This window comes from Syngnathus leptorhynchus, chromosome 7 (assembly GCF_054491065.1).
Source record: "Syngnathus leptorhynchus isolate UIUO chromosome 7, UIUO_Slep, whole genome shotgun sequence".
Lineage (NCBI taxonomy): Eukaryota > Metazoa > Chordata > Actinopteri > Syngnathiformes > Syngnathidae > Syngnathus > Syngnathus leptorhynchus.
The window spans coordinates 9,674,161-9,692,995 of NC_141201.1; the positions used below are offsets into that span (position 1 = coordinate 9,674,161).

The window sequence follows — 18,835 nt, forward strand, 5'->3', positions numbered from 1 at the left end:
GGAGTATATAACAGGTACCCCTGCTTACAAGGCAAAAAAACCAAAACCTGAATTATTTCGATACATTTGACTCCATGTGTTGCAGCACGCATTTCCTGGAAAAACGTAACACATGGATTTATTAAAATTGCTTTATTGAAGGTGTATTACGAAAACCATTGAGAAAATGTCAAAGCAACTGCATTAAAGGAATCCCGCATGAACCAAACTGAACCATGTTTTAGTCGACTCTGAAAGAATTTAATACTGAAAGTAACACGACAAAAGTCTTCCCAATATGAGAAATTACAGTATTCTGCAAAAAGTACACCTGGTTACTCGTACTTGGCAAAAAAATGTACCAATTGATGACATATGGCAAGACAAAATTTATAGTAAAATAAAAATAAAAAAATGCTTTAAATAAACATCTTGCTACTGACTAATGGCCAATCCATTCTTTCTCCATCAAAAACAAACACCTATTTACATGTACAACACAAATCTAAAGAAAAAAAAAGAGCAACAATGGGGAAACATTTCATTTGGCTCATATAACAGACAAAAGATTTAAATGTATTTATGGATTTACAAAGGAGTGCTGTAGTCTTAAGTGACATTGTGAATTGGTTTTGTCTCAGTTGCGTGTGCTTCGACGTTTTCCCACCTGGAATTGATGCTTATCCATTTGATAGCTTGAAAAAAAAAGCACATCTGAGACTACAGTAAACTTAGTTGACCCCCTGAGTTTCTAATGCAAAACTAGTGTATGAAATACCTCCTTACAGTGTTTCTTAGTGCAAGCCAGCAATATGCTTGGATTTAGCAGAGGTATATTAGATAGCACCCAAGATTCCTCACAATGTTAACTCTGCTGGCCACAATCGCAGCAAACACGATTGGCAGGTGGCGTTTTGATCTGTATTCTCGTGAAGACCAGCAGTTCAAATGCTAGAATTTGTATTACATCTATAAACGCGCTTTTCATAGAAAATATAAATATCCCTGAAAGAAACAAATTCACAGCATTTTTTTTTTTCAAGGAAACCAGTGCTGCTACCAATAAGTGTCTTTTCTTTACAGTCTCCAGTTGTCAACCCTCTTCGGCCTTCACTCGCTGTCATGATAATGGACAGTCCGCTTCCCGCGGTTCCGGGTGTTAACACGGCACTTTTTCTGCGGTTTGCTGTACGACCCGTCACTGTCCTCCGCCTCCAAGACCACTTGTGCTCGGCGCTGCCTTAATTGGCGACCGGCAGTCCTTTGGCCGTGCTGGGCCTGTCTCGGATTCTTTCTCTTTGGACTGCTGTGGGACCCTGAGCTGGCGTAAGAGTTTTCACTGGCTGTGGACGACTGCTCGCTTTCAGAGTCGGAACTGTGATTACTGCTGCAGCTTTCCTTACGCGTTTTATGTTTGGACAGCTTCTCGTTCTTCTCTCTGCGCGAGCGGCGAGCATCTACTTCCTCCTCACTGGAATTTGACTGGGAATCGGCCTTCTCTTCCTTGTCTTGTTTTGCTTCCCGTTTAGGACGTTTGCTATTCTTGTTGTTCCTGGCCACTGGCACCTTTTCTTCATCTTCAGATCCTGAGGTGTAAATTCGTTTTCTCTTGGAAGACATCTGAATCCTGCTTTCGTTTCGAGCGCTTTTCTTCGACTCGTTCGTATTACAGCGGTCTTCCCTCGGAACTGAGCCTGCTTTGTTCCCGTTTCTCAATTTTCTCTGACGTGCAGAGTCTTCATCAGAAGCAGAGCTGTCGCTGATGTATTTCTTTTTCGGCAGAACTCTGAGGTTAAGACGCTTGTTGGACGCGTTGCCCGACTCATCTGACTCTTGGTCCGATGAACCGGTGGAGCGTTTTCTCCTTGACTTCTTGGGTTTAAAGTCATGTTCAGAACTCTCAAAAGCAGAAGTGTCGCCCTGTGGTCGTTTTGACTTGATGTTCTTTGCAGGCTTCCTGTTCTTGCTCTCAAACTCACCACTGGAGCGACTGCTTTCAGCTTCACTCTGTCGATCTTTTTTTGATCTTTTCTTGTGGTACTTCTTCGGTATACGACTGAGCACCTTGGAATCACCTGCATCAGGTTTATGAGCTGAGGCAGGTTTTTGTTGATCTTGGCTTTTAGACATTGATAGTTTACTCTTTTTAGAGTCTTTGAGGAGAGTGTCCTCCTTGTTTCTTCCATTTTGCTGTGGCCCTTGATGAGGAGGAGAGTCCTCTTCATCTGAGCTTACAGGAAGTTGGCGTCGGGTGGCCCTTCGTTTGGTGTTTCCTTCCTCCCGCTCTGCATCCTTCTCCTCAATGGTAATTCTACTCTTCTGGGATGAGCTTCTACTTGGTTTCTGATGTGCAGAATCTTCCTCCTTTGCATCTTCTTCCTCCGCGTCTCCTGAACTCTCTTCTGCAGCTTCCTCCTCCTCCTCCTCCTCCTCCTCTTGCTCAGAGCTGCTATCTGACTTGTGTTTTGGGGCGTGTCCGTTCACACAAGTCAAAGTTCCTGCAAGTCAAGAAGTGATTTGATTAAACCACTTTCTGCATTTTTAAATATAAAGATTCAGTAACACACCATTGGCCTTTTTGTTGGGTGACGTTCTTGTATCTCCGTTTGGCTTACTGTGAGAGGAGGAGCTTGAAGAGCTGCTACCATTGCCATTTTCCTCATCCTGGGATTCTTCAGACAATTCCTTTGAATTTGCAGAAGCTACAGCAAAAGAATCAAATGTGAAATTTGGCATTAATAAGCTTTGTCAAGAAATATTATCATCAAGGCAGTATGGTACGTGGTTGAGAGACCAGCACTCAACAAAAAGGCTGTGGTGAAAGGTTTACAGATTTAAACCTGCCTCAGTGAGCTGAGCTGAATTGAACAGGACCACTTTGGAGGAAATGTGACTTTATGCACCAAAAAACAAAGCGTGCCAGGGCTGAGGGCTGTCAGCACACGAAGAACACATCTACCCACCCTGTGGCTCTCCATCTGATTCAGAGCTGCTCTGAAGCACTGCGCTCCGTTTGCTGGCCCGGGAAGTGTTGCGGAGGCGGCTCCTTATTGGCTCTTCGTTGTCATCGTCCTCCGCCTCCTCATCCTCTTCATCTGACGCTTCAAGGAGTTTCATCCTGTTGACAGCTACCCTGGCTGTTTTCCTCTTAAGTGATCTGCGAGTGGTAATTTCTTCCTCCTCATCTCCATCGGAACCCTGTGATAAGCCTCTGTCGGAGTCCTGCAGCTGACGTCTATCCCTTGCAGAGGACCGGGTGGCGTGACCGTTCATCTCCACTCTGCCCTCTGCATTGACAGTATTGCACAACCATAATGCTCGGTTGCGTCATAAAAGGTTGGATGACAAACTTTTACCTGTCTTTTTTCTGTCGGCAGCAGCGGCGGCGTTTCTGGTCAGTCGTGCGGTCCTGCTCTTTGCTGCCCTACTGTGATAGCGGCGACCTGAAGAATTGGAAGATGCTTCTCCATTCTCTTGCCCTTCACTGTCAAGTGGCTCTTCGTCCTCTTCCTCAACCTCCTTCTCATCACTATCACTCTCAGCAACTACAAAAATATATTTGCATAGCAATAAGTACTAACTTAAATACATTCCACTTATTCGCCAACAAGAGGCACAACGGGACCTTTGTTACGATGCTTGGAAGAGCTGCCTCTTGTAACTCTTGCTTTCTGTTTGCTTTGATGATGTTTGGAGGAACCTGGACGCGTCTCCTCCTCTGAGTCGGATAGTTCACTGTCGGAGTCTGAAGAAGAAACGGCCGAAATTTCTCACAATGACACACGTTGGACCTCTAAAGATGCTAGCTTCAGACTTCTTAGCTACAAAATGACTCCCATGGTTGATTTGTAAGAAAAGGGTTATGAGCATGGCAAAACACAGCAAAGCAAATGATTTGCTTAACAAATGACAAAATGGGGAAACTACATTTCTTATATACCTGCTGTCGATGAAGCACCTTTCGAAGCAGATTCATCTTCCGAGGAGCTGTGACCGGTGCTGCCTCTTCGTGGCCTCCTTGCCCGCTCAGGAACTGACGCTTTGGCTGAGGTAGATTTGGTCCCAGACACAGACTCCACTTTTTCCCGAGTTTTCACAAAATCCCTCTTTTGACTGAAGACGGAGAGACGGAGAGAGAGAGAGAGAGAGAGAGAGAGAGAGAGAGATAGAGAGAGAGAGAGACAACTTATCAGACAATGATTCATGAATAAAATACGTAAGCATTAATTGCACATCAATGTCATTTCATTGTTTTGACATGCCTTCACACATGGAGGCAAGCTAAACAAGCACACCTTGTTGGATCGTGCTGCATTTTCTTTTTGAACCGCTGGCTGCGACGGAGCCTGGCACTGCTCTTCACTGCTGTTTTGTATTCTGATATGATTAATCGGATTTGCTCCTCAAAGAAGGCAGAGAGCCGCAAGGTCATGCTGTAAATCTACAACAACAACAAAAGTCTCGTAAAAAAAAAAAAAAAACAACAACTTAAAAAGAAGAAATTGAATGAAATTGTAATAATCCTAATTTTGAAAACTTTCCCCCCCTACCTTGGACCGTTTATTGGGTGTGTAGGCTTTAGCATTTGCAAATATTAACCGCGTGTCTTTGCAAAGCTCTATTGGATTTTCATAACGTTCTTCCCCTAAGGCCCTTTTCACAGTCCCAAAGTCCATTGGTGTGTCAATAATATCATGGTAGTCCTGGTGACATAAAGCAAACGGTTAAGAATTCAACATCAAATGAAGAAACTGAGATGAAACATTTGGATTTTAGCAGTGTTTAACTTACTGGATAGTTCTCAGGATCCACAGGTTGTCTGAACGGCTCAGAGTCCTCACAGTCCAATATGTAATCGACCAAAGATTTGCAATGCTCCTTCCAAGCATCTCTGTCTGGCAGCACTTCCACAGAGCGCTGTAATTAGGAGTGAAGGTTTCCTCATCACTGAATGACGACGTTCTCGCCTCAAGATGCCCATATTTACCCCCATCCATATTCATATTTCCACACACCGACACTAACTTTCACACTGTTTCAACTGATGAATCTGGTAACACTGATTACCTGACGCAGTCTGTGTCCCGTTGAAGTTCCTGGTGCCTCTGTATCTGCTTCCTGTAAAAGAAAGAATATATGAATTAATGGAAGTACAATAAAAGTGCTTCAATTTTAGTTTATTTGAATAATTACAAACATGTTATGTTATGTTATGTTATGTTATCTACAAAGAGGTGAGCACCATTTTATTTATTTTTTCTACTAGAATAGAAATTAATCCCACCGCTTTGGGCGAATGACTGCAAAAAGAAATTCAGTCAATGGCGCAAACATGAGTACACACCGAAGCAAAGATATATATTTCATGATAATTGAAGAATGGAGGATAGTAATGAACCTGGAAAATGACAGGGGGTCAAAAATAGTTGATGTACCTCATCATCCTCGTCCATTTCTTCAACAACACTATAAATATCCATGATGTCTGTGCAGCTTGGATCACTACAGAAAGAAGAACATAAATCACAAAATCTGTTCGACAATGACATTGCTGAACGGTAAAAGGAAATTGAAGAACCTACTTGACAAATTTCTGCAGGACATTGGTAATGATTTTTGCAGAGTGCGCAATCTTGCTTCTTGGCTCATTGAAAGTGCGAGCGTTGTGTGCAATGTATCTGACATCCCAAATTAATGCTGAGAGTCGTCTGTGGACCAAGAGTCCAGAGTGTCAGTGCATAGCGTATCATACAGTACAGCCCTTAAAACAAAGCATAACTTGAGTTCATTGCATAAATGATCTCTAGTTACGGGACTGACCTGTAGAATTTGTTTAAGAGTCGAAATCTTATGGTGTCCAGATCAGTAGGGTAAGCAATCACAGTACAGTAGGTGGGATACTGGATAAGATCGACAGGGCCAGAGAAAGGCGCAGCAATCTCTGCAACACAAAACACCAGAGCGTTAGTTTGTTGATTTGAATCCAGGGACAATTTATGATCACCAATACACACCAACAGTGATGAGCTGGCCTATACCAGCGACGATTCGCTCACACTCTTGGTCCCGGCCCTTTTCCCCCCACTCTCCCTTCAGAGGCTTGTACATCAACTCACTCATCTCCTCTGCCGTAACGGGGATGCTGCCTCCTTCAGTCTCTGGAAGCACAGCTGCAAAGCAGAGAGAGAGAATACCGTCGGTAATGTCTGTACAAAAAAGGATAAACCCAGAGTGTCTGTACAAAATCTGGTGACAAAACAGAATATTGTTGCTTCAACATTTCACAGCTATGCTGAATGTTCGGCCCAAAGTTACCATCATGTGGAATTGCTTCCATATCCCAAGGACTCAGCTTTTCATTTTCCCCATTGTCCCATCTAAAACAGATTAAAAAAAAAAAAGCTTAAACTATCAGGTTTGTGTGACTAAGGCATAATTTAACCAGGCAAATTCCACAGTTTTGTCCATTACCCACCTGACTTTAAAGCACTGGAAGAGACTGTCAGCGTATTCTGGTTGGTATGGCTCTTGACAAATGATGGTTCCGAACCACCAAGCATCGTCTATCACCGACCGGAACCGGTCACCTTAAAAAAGAAAAACAAAGCCAAAATGTCAATGTGAACAAGGCCTAGCAAGGCTGATACTTAAAATTCCCTCGCTAAACCTTAGAATTACCCAGAACAATTCATAAGGGATGTTCAATACCACTTTTTTTTTTCCCCAGAAGGATACCGGTACAAGTTCTAAATTTTTAAGCAGTGACAGATACCGATTTAAGGCACCAATACCACTAGTACCTTTTCCTTGAAATTGCATGAAATTAACTGCAATTTTCTTCTCATTTCTGGTTCCTGATGGTAAGATGGTCACAAAAGAGTGGCCAATACCGCGAGTACTAATACCGTGAAATAAGACCTGTATTGGCATCGATACCTGGTATTAGTAATTGCCCATTCCTACTATCTTTATCAGTTTGCTGGGAATTCCCATCGTACAGAATGTGCTGCCATGCAAGACATATGGTAAGTTTCATGCATTAGTTCTGTCTTCACATACCCTCTTAAGCCAACTCACCTGGTTGCCAGTTTCTACGAAGTGCCTCATCATAACATTGCCTCAGCACCAGGAAATCTATTACATCAGGCATATCATGATATCTGGAAAGAGAAAACAGTTGTACGTGTTGCAGAGTAAAATAAATCCAAAAGGCGGTTATATTTGGGGTTTTTTCTCAGCCTATCTATTCTGATGCCTGACAAATGACTTACTTGACCGAGAAAGACTTGTCTGTAATTTTGCCTGTGCCGTGGTCAATCAGAGTCAGTTTCAAACAGCAGAGTGTTGGAGGGCAGACTTCATATTTGATTCCAGTAATCTTAACAAACTCTTGGTCCTGGAAAAGAAGCAGCAGGGTTTTTTCAAGACATTAAATGACAATTTGTACAGTACCAGGTACATTTCATTGAACATACACAACTGTATTTTTCTAACAGCATTACGGTCCTCCCTGTCTGAGTTTGCCTTACCCTCAGCTCCATTTTCTTCCAGGGTTGCTTGTCTAAGTTGATAGGGTACAAATCATTTCGTCTGACAGCCTCAACATAAGCCTCGTGGCCTTGTCGGAAGTAAATCACCTGAAAGAGAAGAGGTTTACCAAACAATTCCAGAGATAAACATACTGCGAGAATTATGAGTTCCTGATTTAATTTTTCAAAAACACACCTCATCACCCATCTGGGGAACAAAAGGAGATTTCCTGGGAATGACATCAGTGATCCATAACGAGGGTCGAAACTCGTTCGACACCTCTCTGTTGATGGACGGTCTGACTTTTGGCCGCTGAGAATATGTCAATAGAATATATGATATATTAAAGAGAATATATCAAACAGTGCGTAACATTACCAGAAGTTGAAGTTTTCAGTCAAATACAGATTTTTCCCACAAAGTCATTCAGGTATATAGATATAGTAAAATATTCTACAATGATACCAGTGCTTCACAACTCACTCTGGGAGACTTGTTCTTTGATTTCTTGGCCTTCTCTTTTCCTTTAGTTCCTGTTTTTTCCTCCTCATCACTCTGCTGATGATGCTGTTGCTGCTGCGGCTGCTCTTTCTCGTCCTCCTCTTCGTTGTCTTCCTCCTCCTCTTCTGAACTGCTGAGCTGGAGTCGTACTCGTTTACGCGATGATAAAGGAGTTGAAGGCTGCAGATTGAAGCCAGCATCTGCTGTCCAGTCCGAATACTCACTGGACGAGTGACTGCACAATTTTAAGAAAGACATTTTTGACTGCTAGGAAAATAGATGAGCAAGTTAGTGTGATACTTTAAAATTCTGAAGGCCAGACATTGATGATTTCTGAAATCATGCAAGATATTTGAAGAATACAGAGAAATGTAAATACCTTGCGCTGTCACTATTCCACTCCTCGTCATTAGATGACTCCAGTTCACTGCCATCCAAGTCGTTGTCCTGGACAGACAACAGAACAAGCCATTTACTATTCAATGAAATGAGTGTAGCCAAACAACATTTTGAAACAAGTCTCAAGACAGTGGTGAATGTGATACCTCAGTGTGTGCATCAGAGCTTGCAGTCTCTTCTCCCTCCTCACACGACAGGTCGATGAATTCCAGCGTGTCACTGCGAATTTGTGCTCGCTTTGCAGGAGGAGGCTCCTCATCAGAATCATCCTGAGAGAATACAGATGTGGGAAGGTTTGTACAAGCTTTAGATAATGAATTCTTTGAGACTAACGGGTAATCAGTCTTTGATGTAGAGCAAATAAACAGAAATAAGAAATAAAATTAGGGCTGAACAATTTTGAAGAATTACTATTATTACATTTCAAGACAATTGCGCAATATTCTACTAAACAATTGTGGCATAAGCCTGTAAATCAGAAATCCCCCAAATCGGCGGTTTTATCTCTGCAATCGTTTCTTCTTGTTGCACAAAACAATGATATGAAAACGTTCTGAGCACGGAACCACGACACTATAAAAATAAATCAAAATACACATCTATTATTGATTAAAAAGTCTTGACCTGCCCAAATTGCAGCCTTTTCAAGGAGAGTGAGAGAAAAAAAGAGAACGCGAAAGAGAGAGGAAGCTATGCTGGGAATACAAGGCTGCAGCAAATCTGACCATGTAAGAAAAGAACCTACTCGACAACTGCTGTACATTATGCGTCTCTTTTTCGCATTGTACAAGGCTACTTCTTCATCTCCTTTGGCAACCCTGATGTCAACCTGGTCCCTGGAAGACAATGAGTATCGATGTAAATTTAACTGATTTGATTGAAGTTTTATTTCAGGCACAAAAGAAAAACTAAATATGAATATCAATAAAATAGCATTTAAGGTCGAATAGGAGTGAGAAGAAGACATGCTGACAGACACATGAAAAGGATTAATGGGTATTACATGCAGTTACACTGGAATTTAAAAAAAATGCGATTGAACTTTAAGTGGAAACACAAAGGAATAATAATAAACATCTGCTGCTGAGATCTGAGACTGGGGGGGGGGGGGTTTGAATCTGGGCTCTGTCAATTCTGTGTGGAGTCTACAATATCTCCCCGTGCTTGCGTGGGTTTTCTTGGGAGTCCAGCTTTCTTATTATTGTCATTAAGTGTGTCAAGTCAATATGTTAAAAAAAGAATTTCTGAGCATGTATCAAAAAAAGTAGCACCTGTTCCATTTCATAAGCTACATTCAATTCTCAGTAGTCTCAGGATTCTGTCTACCTGTAGCTGCTCGCAGGGAGCTCTGGCACCACCACTCGACGTCTCCAGGCTTGAAGGTCTCTCTCCGTGGCCATTTGACTGCGAGGTGCATTCTGGTGCATCTGCCTGACACCTTCCACCTGGCCGCTCCGCCGCAAACCCACATTTGGAGGAGACTGCACTTCTGCGCGATCATTTACAGATACTGCAGTAAAGACAAAAATAGATTTCCAGAGGGTATTAATTTACACTACCAAAATAAGGAGGGAAATGTTTCAAAAAAATAAACCCATATAATTATACCTCTACGTGGTGTGCTTGGGGCTGGTGGCATTACCATAGCACCCCCTTGTGAACCAGCCTGGTTCTGACGCTCCTGTTGCTGCTGAAGGTTTCGGATAGCCTCGTCGAGTAGGGTGCTGCGTCTGATGGCAACCTCCTCAACTTCTGCAGTCTGCTGACTAATCACTTGCTCCACGACCTCTCCATCACCTGAATAAGAAATCATGAAAGCATGAGGATAGAGCGCAAGTTCAAATTAGCAGTCATATTTCGCTATGTTCATACTTGTAGCAACGTATCCCAGCTGAGGAACCAAGTGTTCTGCTGTGACGTTCTCCCTGCCTGGAACAAGCCGCTGATATCTGGAAATGCACAGAATTTATGCCTCATTAAAAAGTGCCTTTAATCTCTTCTCAATTATTACCATTTTGTGAAGTCTAAACTCAGAGAGGTAGAATACTGATAGAACTGTCAGTCTACCTAGGTGGATGAGGGTTTCCATCCACGTCCACAAGAAAAGGTGGGGGCATGAGATGTGGGGCCTGCTGTGTCTGTTCATCAAGCACAAAGCCGTTGGCATCACGAATCAAAGGTCTGTAGTCTGTGTGGAAGAAAACCTGGTCTGGAAGCTGTATGAGGACCAAGAGAAACAGACAATAATTTGCATTAGGGACTGTAGGTTTCAACCTGTAAAAGACATTTTTACATTTCTACATACTTCAGTGCTTTTTTTTTTTTTTTTTACCTTTTCATAAGGTTTAGAGCTACCAAAACCAAAGATGAGCAGATGACCATGGGAGTCTGTGCAGGCAAAACGTTGACCATCAGGCGTGAATTTGCAGTCGAAAACTGCTCCGTAACCTTGGCCCTCAATCTAGACGGTAGACATAGAAATTACAGTAAAACCTCTTTGTAACAACCAAATGGCCCTCCTATTTTTCTCTTGCAAATGGACTTCAGAAAATAAGATGAAAAAAAACACAAAGAATGTCATATCAAGATTGAACATTTCCTTGCTAAATGTAATAATAAAAGTAATGTGATCAAAATTCTGTAGTGTACCATGTTGAAGTAGTGCTGTGTGCTTGTCCCTCGCATCAAATCCCATATGAAAACATTTCCATCATGGCCTGCCGACAGAATTATCCGGGTGTCAAATGGGTGTGGCTCGAGGACAAACACTTCAGCCTCATGACCCTGAAAAAAAGGTTTGTATTAGTCTCTTCTATTGTGCTTCGCTTGATTGTCAGAATTCTAATAATTAGTGCAACATGCTGCGCAGTATTACTTTGAGGACATGTAGCAGCTGTCCCGTGTAGGAGTTCCAGACTTTGATCAGATAGTTACTGACGGTGGTGATGACTGTATTGTCATGGCGGTCCCACGCTACCATGGTGACTTTGGGCTTGAAGTAGCTTTCCTCTTCACTCATTGGCTCAGCACTAGAGAACAACCACATACTTTCTTAATACAATTTCTAAAATGTATCTTTTCAAGTAAAGTCTAGCCTAATAATGGCAATATTTATGACATATTCCACAGTAGTCCTGTTCCAGACGACTACACAATTTAGCAACGTCTGTTCAAGTTGAGTGACTCCAATCAAAACAAGTTAAAAAAAAAAGTCATCTCGGAATGGGTACCAAAGTCATCCGATTTGGTTTGGTAATTCCGACGAACGATTCACACGACATCAAACAGTGACATGTTTCGACAACTATTAAGATCCTGTTGCGAAGAGTTGGCTATTTTCCATGTCACACTTGAATACAGTTCCAGTGTAATTTCAAATTATTTCGTGTTCTACAATCCAGATTTATGTATATTCTTTAGTCAATAGTGTCAGCAGGAGATCATTTTCAATGGACACCATGCTCACCCAGCAAGAGTGGTGGACATGTTGAGCAAGATGCATCGCCACTGCTGGCGCTGATGGAGCTTCCAGATCCTTGCGGTGCCATCTCGGCTTCCACTCACAAACCTGATACAGTTAGAGTAACTTTAAACATTACACTCTTTCATTTAATGAAACACTAGCATCCATATTCATTCATGTGTAAGATTTTTAAATAAGGTCAATTATTAATTACCTTTCACCTGAGTGGCAAAATTGGATGCTGTCCACTTTGTCCTAAATGGAACAGACAAATAGAAAGTTAACAGGCTAATTCTGCATATGTTGTAACAAAGCTAATTTTCAGCTAAAATTTTAAACAAGTCAACTCACTGTATGTTCATGGAGCTCTGCTATCTTTTCTGGACTTCCGGTCCCCACATAATATATTCTGATGACATCATCAGTGCTTCCTGTGGCTAAGAAAATTCCACCTGCAAAAACATTAAAAGAACACTTATTGTGGGTTAACCCTGAAATAAGATACATGATGCATTTACAAACAAAATACCTAGTAATTGTGGTCTACATGTTGGACTAATTACCTGGACTGAATGAGGAGCACACTGTCTGAACCCCAGGTCTCGGACGCTCTATAAACTTGTGTGGACGATCACTTTTTGGGAACATAGTCAAGATCACAGCATTTTTTAGTTAGTCATTATACTGTACATTTCAAATGTAGGCTTTATCTTAAAGGTCCTGCCCAACCATCCATTTTCTGAACCACTTATCCTTATAAAGATCAGTGTAAAGTTAAAATAAATGTCTTCTAAATTTCAGATGCCAAATAGAATAGAAATCCTTCCAGATTTGAACGATGGGGAATTTCTTTTTTTAATTTGTTTATAAGTTCTTGGATGGGGGACGGAAAACTCAAGACAGCCACAATATCTGCAAAGTATAATTAAGATAAGTCATTCAATGACTTGATTTCTAAAATGAGTCAGAGGGTGCGGTGCAGTGCATGCTGTTGTCATATTCATGAATGAAATACAATGACCACCACACATAACTGCAGAGTAGCAAATAAAGTTCTGAATCTCCACAGATGAGTATGAGCTATGTAATTCGTTTAAGCTTTTTCATTATGTGTGAGAATACAAGGGAGGGGGGACAGTTTAAAGCTGCATTTACCTAAAGTCAATGTTGTTGACGTCCCACTGCCAGAAGCATACCGTAGCATCGGTACCAGTGGATAACATGTAACGTTTTGAGCCCTTGGCAAATGGTGAAAACTGAAAGAACATCAGATGGATGAATCAAATTTATATACTGCCAAAAATCACAAAAATGTGCACAGTGTGGAGAAGGACAGAACCTCTAGTATTTAAAAAGGGTACAACAAGTATTTGACCACTGAACATTTTTCATTCCGCTGTGTTTAATTATATTGATAGGACTTTATTGGGACAGGCTGCAACTATGAGATGTCAGTTCAAATGAGAATTATGAGCTCAAATGCAGAAGAGCATTGAGAGCAAGTACTTGGCCAAGGTATCAACAAAAAATCTTCTGCATTTAACGTCTTCGAACACAATGTGGCCTCCAAATCTTTTAACCAAAAGATATTTGGGACAACCAGAGGTTTTCCTAAAGCTGGCCGATAAATGCTATAAAAACTTAAAACACAAACAGAAGAGGCACAGTCGTCTACATAGTTTCAACAAATGTAAATATGGATCTAAATAAGAAGGATAAAAAAAAATAAAAAAAATAGGGGTTTGGATACTTTGCACTATATTTGTGTGTCCCTAACAAAGAATAATATGTTCAGAGCTGACCAACTGTAATATTGTTTTGCGTCGTTTTAAAAATGAGGTATTGTTTTACCTGTAGGGAGGTAATAGAACCACTGTGTCCTTGCAGCACAGCCACAGGCGCACAGGTACGAAGGCACCACACACGGATGGTTTTGTCACAGCTTCCCGCAGCAATTAGCGTATTCTCATAACTGACGGCCAAGTCTGTGATTTCAGCAGAATGTCCTCGCAATGTCGAATGGAGCCGCCCGTCAAAGGAAGACCAAATCTTTACCAAGCAGTCATCAGAGCCCTGATGAGGACGGCAAGGCTAATATTAAAAAACATGCATAGTGGGACGTGTTCATATTTTTAAATGAAATTTACTGTCAAACAAACCACCGCATGCATTTTATATTGAAAAAAAAGTCACTGAAAATATGATGTCATGGTTTTCACTGGGCATATATATTAAGTTCCATCTTACTGTGAAGATCCTGAGACCGGTGCGATCAAATGCAATACAATACACAGCAGACAAATGCCCCAGGATCCGCCGATGGAGATGCATGCGCCCGTAGTTGCTGACAGGATTGATTGAGCTGTAGCGCTGTGTTCCTGTCAGCTCTCTTCCTTGACAGACGTTCACTGTTGGCGACAAGATGCAAACTTTCAAGAGAGGGCTGAAGGATGGACACAATGCCAACAAGGACACAGTAGTGGACAGGAAAGGAGATACAGCGGTGCAAGCTAACACAAGTGTTCAAATGGCAAGTTTTCATGAGATCAAATGAAACCAACATAGATCATTCATTTCACTACCTTTTCCAACAATAATGCCCACCATAACCAGTACAAAAAGGGATTTGAAAACAAACCACAGAGATAAACACGGTTGCACAAGTGTGTGCAACCTCATAACTGATGATTTTCTCTCTTTTTCAGTTGAGGTTAAATGTATACAGTATATGAAAGTACTTTGAAATCATCTACCTTGGTCAATATTTTTCATGTCCCAAAATAACTAACATTTGAACAGGGGTGTGTAGATTTTTTATTACCACTATGTAGGAAGGCATGTGGGAGGGCATGGTGAAATAAATACCAAAGGCCCAAAGCAATTTTTGTTACTTGAATTATGGATGTCACTCAATAAAATTATATTTGTGAATATTCTTATTACTTGGTTGTGAACAAGCGTAATGAGATTGAAAACTGATTTCTGTTGAGCACAAGGGCGCCTACCTATATGTGGAGGTTTCTTGCTGTTTAAAGGCCTCTCTGGTGGTCTGCCTCTGTGAAGAGCTGCGTATGATGAATTTTTCAAACGCACACCATCACATTCTGGAAACAAGATTCAGAAGTTCTCATGCAGTCATGTGCTATTTTTTTTTTTAACACATTTGATAACACTGTAACAATTTTAAACAAAGCCCCTTTATCTAATTTTTGCCATTAATCGTGTGACTATGACAACTATCATCCTCTAAAATTACAAATCAGAGAACTGAGCCAAAAAAACAGCAACATTATCACTGAATCCATTTCAGACAGTAACAATAAATTTGACAAACCAACCAACATTCAACAACTCAGACAATAAATGACAAGGGTACCTTTAGAGGTCCTAAGCATCGACTGCTTTCCGGACCCCAGGAGCGAGTGCACGCCAGGGACACAGGACGGCACATCTTTGTCAAGAATAGGTCCAATCTGCTCACATATTTGTAGCAAATGGTCTGGTGCAACATGTCTGTTAGCTGCAACCTGTGGGGGAGTGGTGGAGAGACTGCAGCTTGACAGTGCACATACTGAATTAAACAAGTATTTTTGTGTGACTTTTTTTTGTGTTGCAGAAACACGTACTGGATACTTCATTTTACCCATTTCTATGAAAGCAAGTATCTTGAAGTTGTACTTATGTAAATAAAAAAAATCCTTAAAAGCTTCATAGTTCTTAAGACTTACATCAAACTGACAGGGTAACAATATTTACATCCCAATCACCAGGGGAATCAAGTGTGTTTAAAAGTGCTCCTTATCAATTCATATATATTTACTCTGTATACTGTTCACAATCATATGTTTTAACGAGATTACATCGGACTAGAATCTGTCAAGATTATGGTTCTCAGGAGCTTTTCCGTGAGGCGTGGCTCCATATGCAAAGTCTTTACTTTTAATCGACCAATCACAAAGCTGTTAACAGGCAAAACAACACGCAGACAACGCATCTCAGCCTGTGATTGGCCAATGAAGCGGCCTCGCCAGCAAGGGAAGCCAAACTACCCACCCTTTCTGCGGTACAACTGTTGTGGCTAAATTAAAAATAAAACCTCAGAGTATATGAACGTCTTAAACTAATTTATCTCAATTCGCGTCGAATTATGTGTCAGAGGACAAGTTGTGACCTTGTACAAAATCAGGGCTCGATTAAAGCCGACAGTACTTCAGAGATATAAGAACAAAGAGCGTAAACAAGCGCTAAACGTGGACTCCTGTCCTGTCCCATCGCGTCGCGAACCATTGACAACAATGAATCTAATCATGGTATAAATTAAAGATAACTAGTACCACATCTTCATATGTTCTCGGGTGTTCGTTTCCCAGCCAGTCCAATCTCCTTGGTAAGAGCTGTCGAAAACAGAGCTCGGTAAAACGGGAGTCTCGACACAAAACAGGAGCACAAAATATATTGAGCTTGTATTAAAAAAGTGAGTGATGTCAAACGGCTGAGACACACAGAGTCATTTAAAAGTAGAAACAAGTTACAAGTCTCAAGCCACCACCACCGGATAGCATACAAGCACACATCACGAAACGTTAACACGTACCTGATATTCTTCTAGTTCGCTCACTAGGACCTGCAAGACGGGGGAAAGGGGCGATTAATAGTCATTTCATCTTCCAATGCTGGTATCAAGGAGCTAAGGCAACTATTTAGAAATATAACACAAACGGGATAAGCATGCTAGCTCACCTCAGCCGATCTCCGACACGGACCCGTTGTTAGGAAACGAGATATCAAGTAATATAGCTCTGAAATGACAAAAGAAAAACCCGGTGCGATTGGTGTAATTTCATCAACAGAAGCGGTATCAAAGTAAACTGAACGATCAATTGGGGTTCCTTATGCGGCTTACCCGTTTCAAGGAGCGAAATTTTCCGATTTTTGGCCATTTGACTCGGGCGTAATATGGAGAGAAGCACAATGTTGGACTAACTTTGTAAGAACAGCAAAATATGAGATATATTTATTTAATTTCGGTCACACAGGTCTGACCCCCTCCACGGTTGCTCCCGTTTGCTATTCAGCCAGTTCGCAGTCGCCATTGGAAGGATGAGGCCTCCGCGATCGCACTTACTTCCGCCACAGACACACACACAGGAAAAAGGGAGAGGGGGGAGGAGCGATCTCAACAAAAGACCCCCCTCCCAAAAAAATCTACACGTTGTCCTGTAGATCGGCTAAATTGGATTTACCTGCTCGTGTACTGTGTATACGAAAACGCAGTTAACGTGACGAGAATTATGAAGCGATTTCCTTTGAAATGCAATACGACGATCACGCAGTCGCCCCTTCTTTTTGACCAAGGTCGCGAGTTCTGCGCATGACGTCATGAATAATGAACGACCTTATCGAGCTGATTTTGGTTGATTTGAAGATTGATACGCATCACTGAAGCGGCTTCAGTATCATTTGCATTGAAATTAATGTATTCATGTAAAGTTTATAGAATGAGATAAATATTCCACCAATTGTCTCATAATACATTTTTATCATCGCAGCATGACATCAATTATTATTGTTGTTGTTATTATTATTATATTGATTATAATCCCATGAGGGGTAATCCAATTTCCATTCAGCAAAGTTATATGCCAGACCTGTTTCAGGACTAGTGTAACAAAAGATACATTTCAAACCCAAGCAAAAAAACAACAACTTTCAATTGCAGCCAGACATGGGTTTCCCCACACTTAATTGAGCTAAGGCACCCAATTTACATTAGAAAACTGATAGGACACCACCAAACAAAAACATGGCACTCAGATTTGGATTCACTGGGACAGACAAGCAATAAGCATGTCAACCAAGAGATCCTGCAGCGTTTGCTTCATTCAATGCATGAGAAGAGGTAAGAGTTGTGAAAGAACAACCCATGAGTGCTTCATCATGACAACACACCTTCTCGCAATGCCCTTGGTACCTGACAGCTCTTTGCCAAGATGAACATTGCCATGCAAGAGCAACCTTCCTTGTCACCCAATCTGGCTCCATGTGATTTTTCTCCCTCTCTTCCCATTGTCAAGCAAGTCATGAAGAGTTGTTTTGAAGACTTGAATGCCATTAAGATGGAGCTAAGAGAAAATCCTGGAAGAATCCATCCAGGGAAGCATAAACATTTTACAAGGGAGACTGGGAAACTGCATTAGACTCCAGGAGAGATTATTTCAAAGGGGGAAAACTTGGTCATTTGTATTTGAAATATAACTTGTGACACCAGTCCTGGAGCATTTCTTCAACACATTGTATACAGAATATACAGCAGTCTATTGGCCAAAAGTTTTCACTCACCTGAGTTGACTCACATATTGAGACATTCCATTCTTTATCCATAGGGTTTAATATGAAATTTGTACAAGCTTTGCAATGATAACAGCTTCAAATTTTCAATGGTATATGGCTTTCCACACACTTTTAAAATGCATTATTAGGAACTTTTAACCATTCTTCCAGAAATACATTTGTGAGGTCACACTGTCTGGCTCCTCTGTCCTTAAGGTGCTCTATCAAGTTCAGGTCAGTCCTCTATGCAGCCAGTGAAATTAATCCAAGCCAAAGATTCTTATCCATGTCTTTAGGGGTCTTGCGCTGGTGCAGTCATGTTGGAAGAGGAAGGGGCCATGGCCAAACAGTTCCCACAAGCTGGCAGCATGGAATTGGAAACACTATTGATATGTCGAAGCATTTGCTTGGACCTCATGAGAAAATTGAAGATCACACACAAGTATGTGCAGACTAGAATCTCACCAACAAAAAGTTGTTTTTATATTGTGTTCACAGTGGGATTTAAATTAGATCTGTGAAAATCAATTGACAAATAATGGATTATTAAAATAATCGACAACTATTTTAATAATAGAGGAATTGTTTCGAGACATTTTTATCTTAGAATGGACAAAATACTCTGTCAGCCTC

At 41.3% G+C, this 18,835-nt stretch overlaps 1 protein-coding gene across 1 annotated transcript; it reads right to left on the reverse strand.

Annotated features, from left to right (window-relative positions):
* Nucleotides 1-117: 117 nt before the first annotated feature.
* brwd1 (bromodomain and WD repeat domain containing 1) lies at nucleotides 118-17,029 on the reverse strand. The gene is made up of 44 exons (XM_085915987.1): nucleotides 16,776-17,029; nucleotides 16,613-16,671; nucleotides 16,467-16,496; nucleotides 16,207-16,266; nucleotides 15,249-15,399; nucleotides 14,878-14,976; nucleotides 14,120-14,280; nucleotides 13,724-13,945; nucleotides 13,028-13,128; nucleotides 12,436-12,506; nucleotides 12,224-12,324; nucleotides 12,087-12,127; nucleotides 11,876-11,977; nucleotides 11,285-11,438; nucleotides 11,059-11,193; nucleotides 10,742-10,870; nucleotides 10,477-10,625; nucleotides 10,282-10,358; nucleotides 10,018-10,206; nucleotides 9,736-9,919; nucleotides 9,155-9,245; nucleotides 8,556-8,678; nucleotides 8,390-8,457; nucleotides 7,993-8,245; nucleotides 7,705-7,821; nucleotides 7,509-7,616; nucleotides 7,251-7,375; nucleotides 7,057-7,139; nucleotides 6,455-6,566; nucleotides 6,295-6,356; nucleotides 5,994-6,149; nucleotides 5,800-5,920; nucleotides 5,562-5,687; nucleotides 5,415-5,481; nucleotides 5,047-5,097; nucleotides 4,771-4,896; nucleotides 4,530-4,682; nucleotides 4,275-4,420; nucleotides 3,920-4,092; nucleotides 3,605-3,724; nucleotides 3,336-3,524; nucleotides 2,943-3,266; nucleotides 2,547-2,681; nucleotides 118-2,477 (listed from the first exon to the last, which is right to left on the reverse strand). The coding sequence occupies exons 1-44, from the start codon at nucleotides 16,810-16,812 to the stop codon at nucleotides 1,090-1,092; spliced, it is 6,669 nt and encodes a 2,222-aa protein (XP_085772113.1). The 5' UTR covers nucleotides 16,813-17,029; the 3' UTR covers nucleotides 118-1,089.
* Between the last annotated feature and the right edge of the window lie 1,806 nt (nucleotides 17,030-18,835).

Bases quoted from the DNA above. Each gene is read 5' to 3' on its own strand.
- brwd1 (XM_085915987.1), bottom strand. From the start codon at position 16,812: ATGGCCAAAAATCGGAAAATTTCGCTCCTTGAAACGG. The intron at 4,421-4,529 runs GTAGGGGGGGAA...TTGTTGTTGTAG, and splicing joins CACCCAATAAACGGTCCAAG to ATTTACAGCATGACCTTGCG. The intron at 3,267-3,335 runs GTAAAAGTTTGT...CTGTCAATGCAG, and splicing joins TGCCGACAGAAAAAAGACAG to AGGGCAGAGTGGAGATGAAC.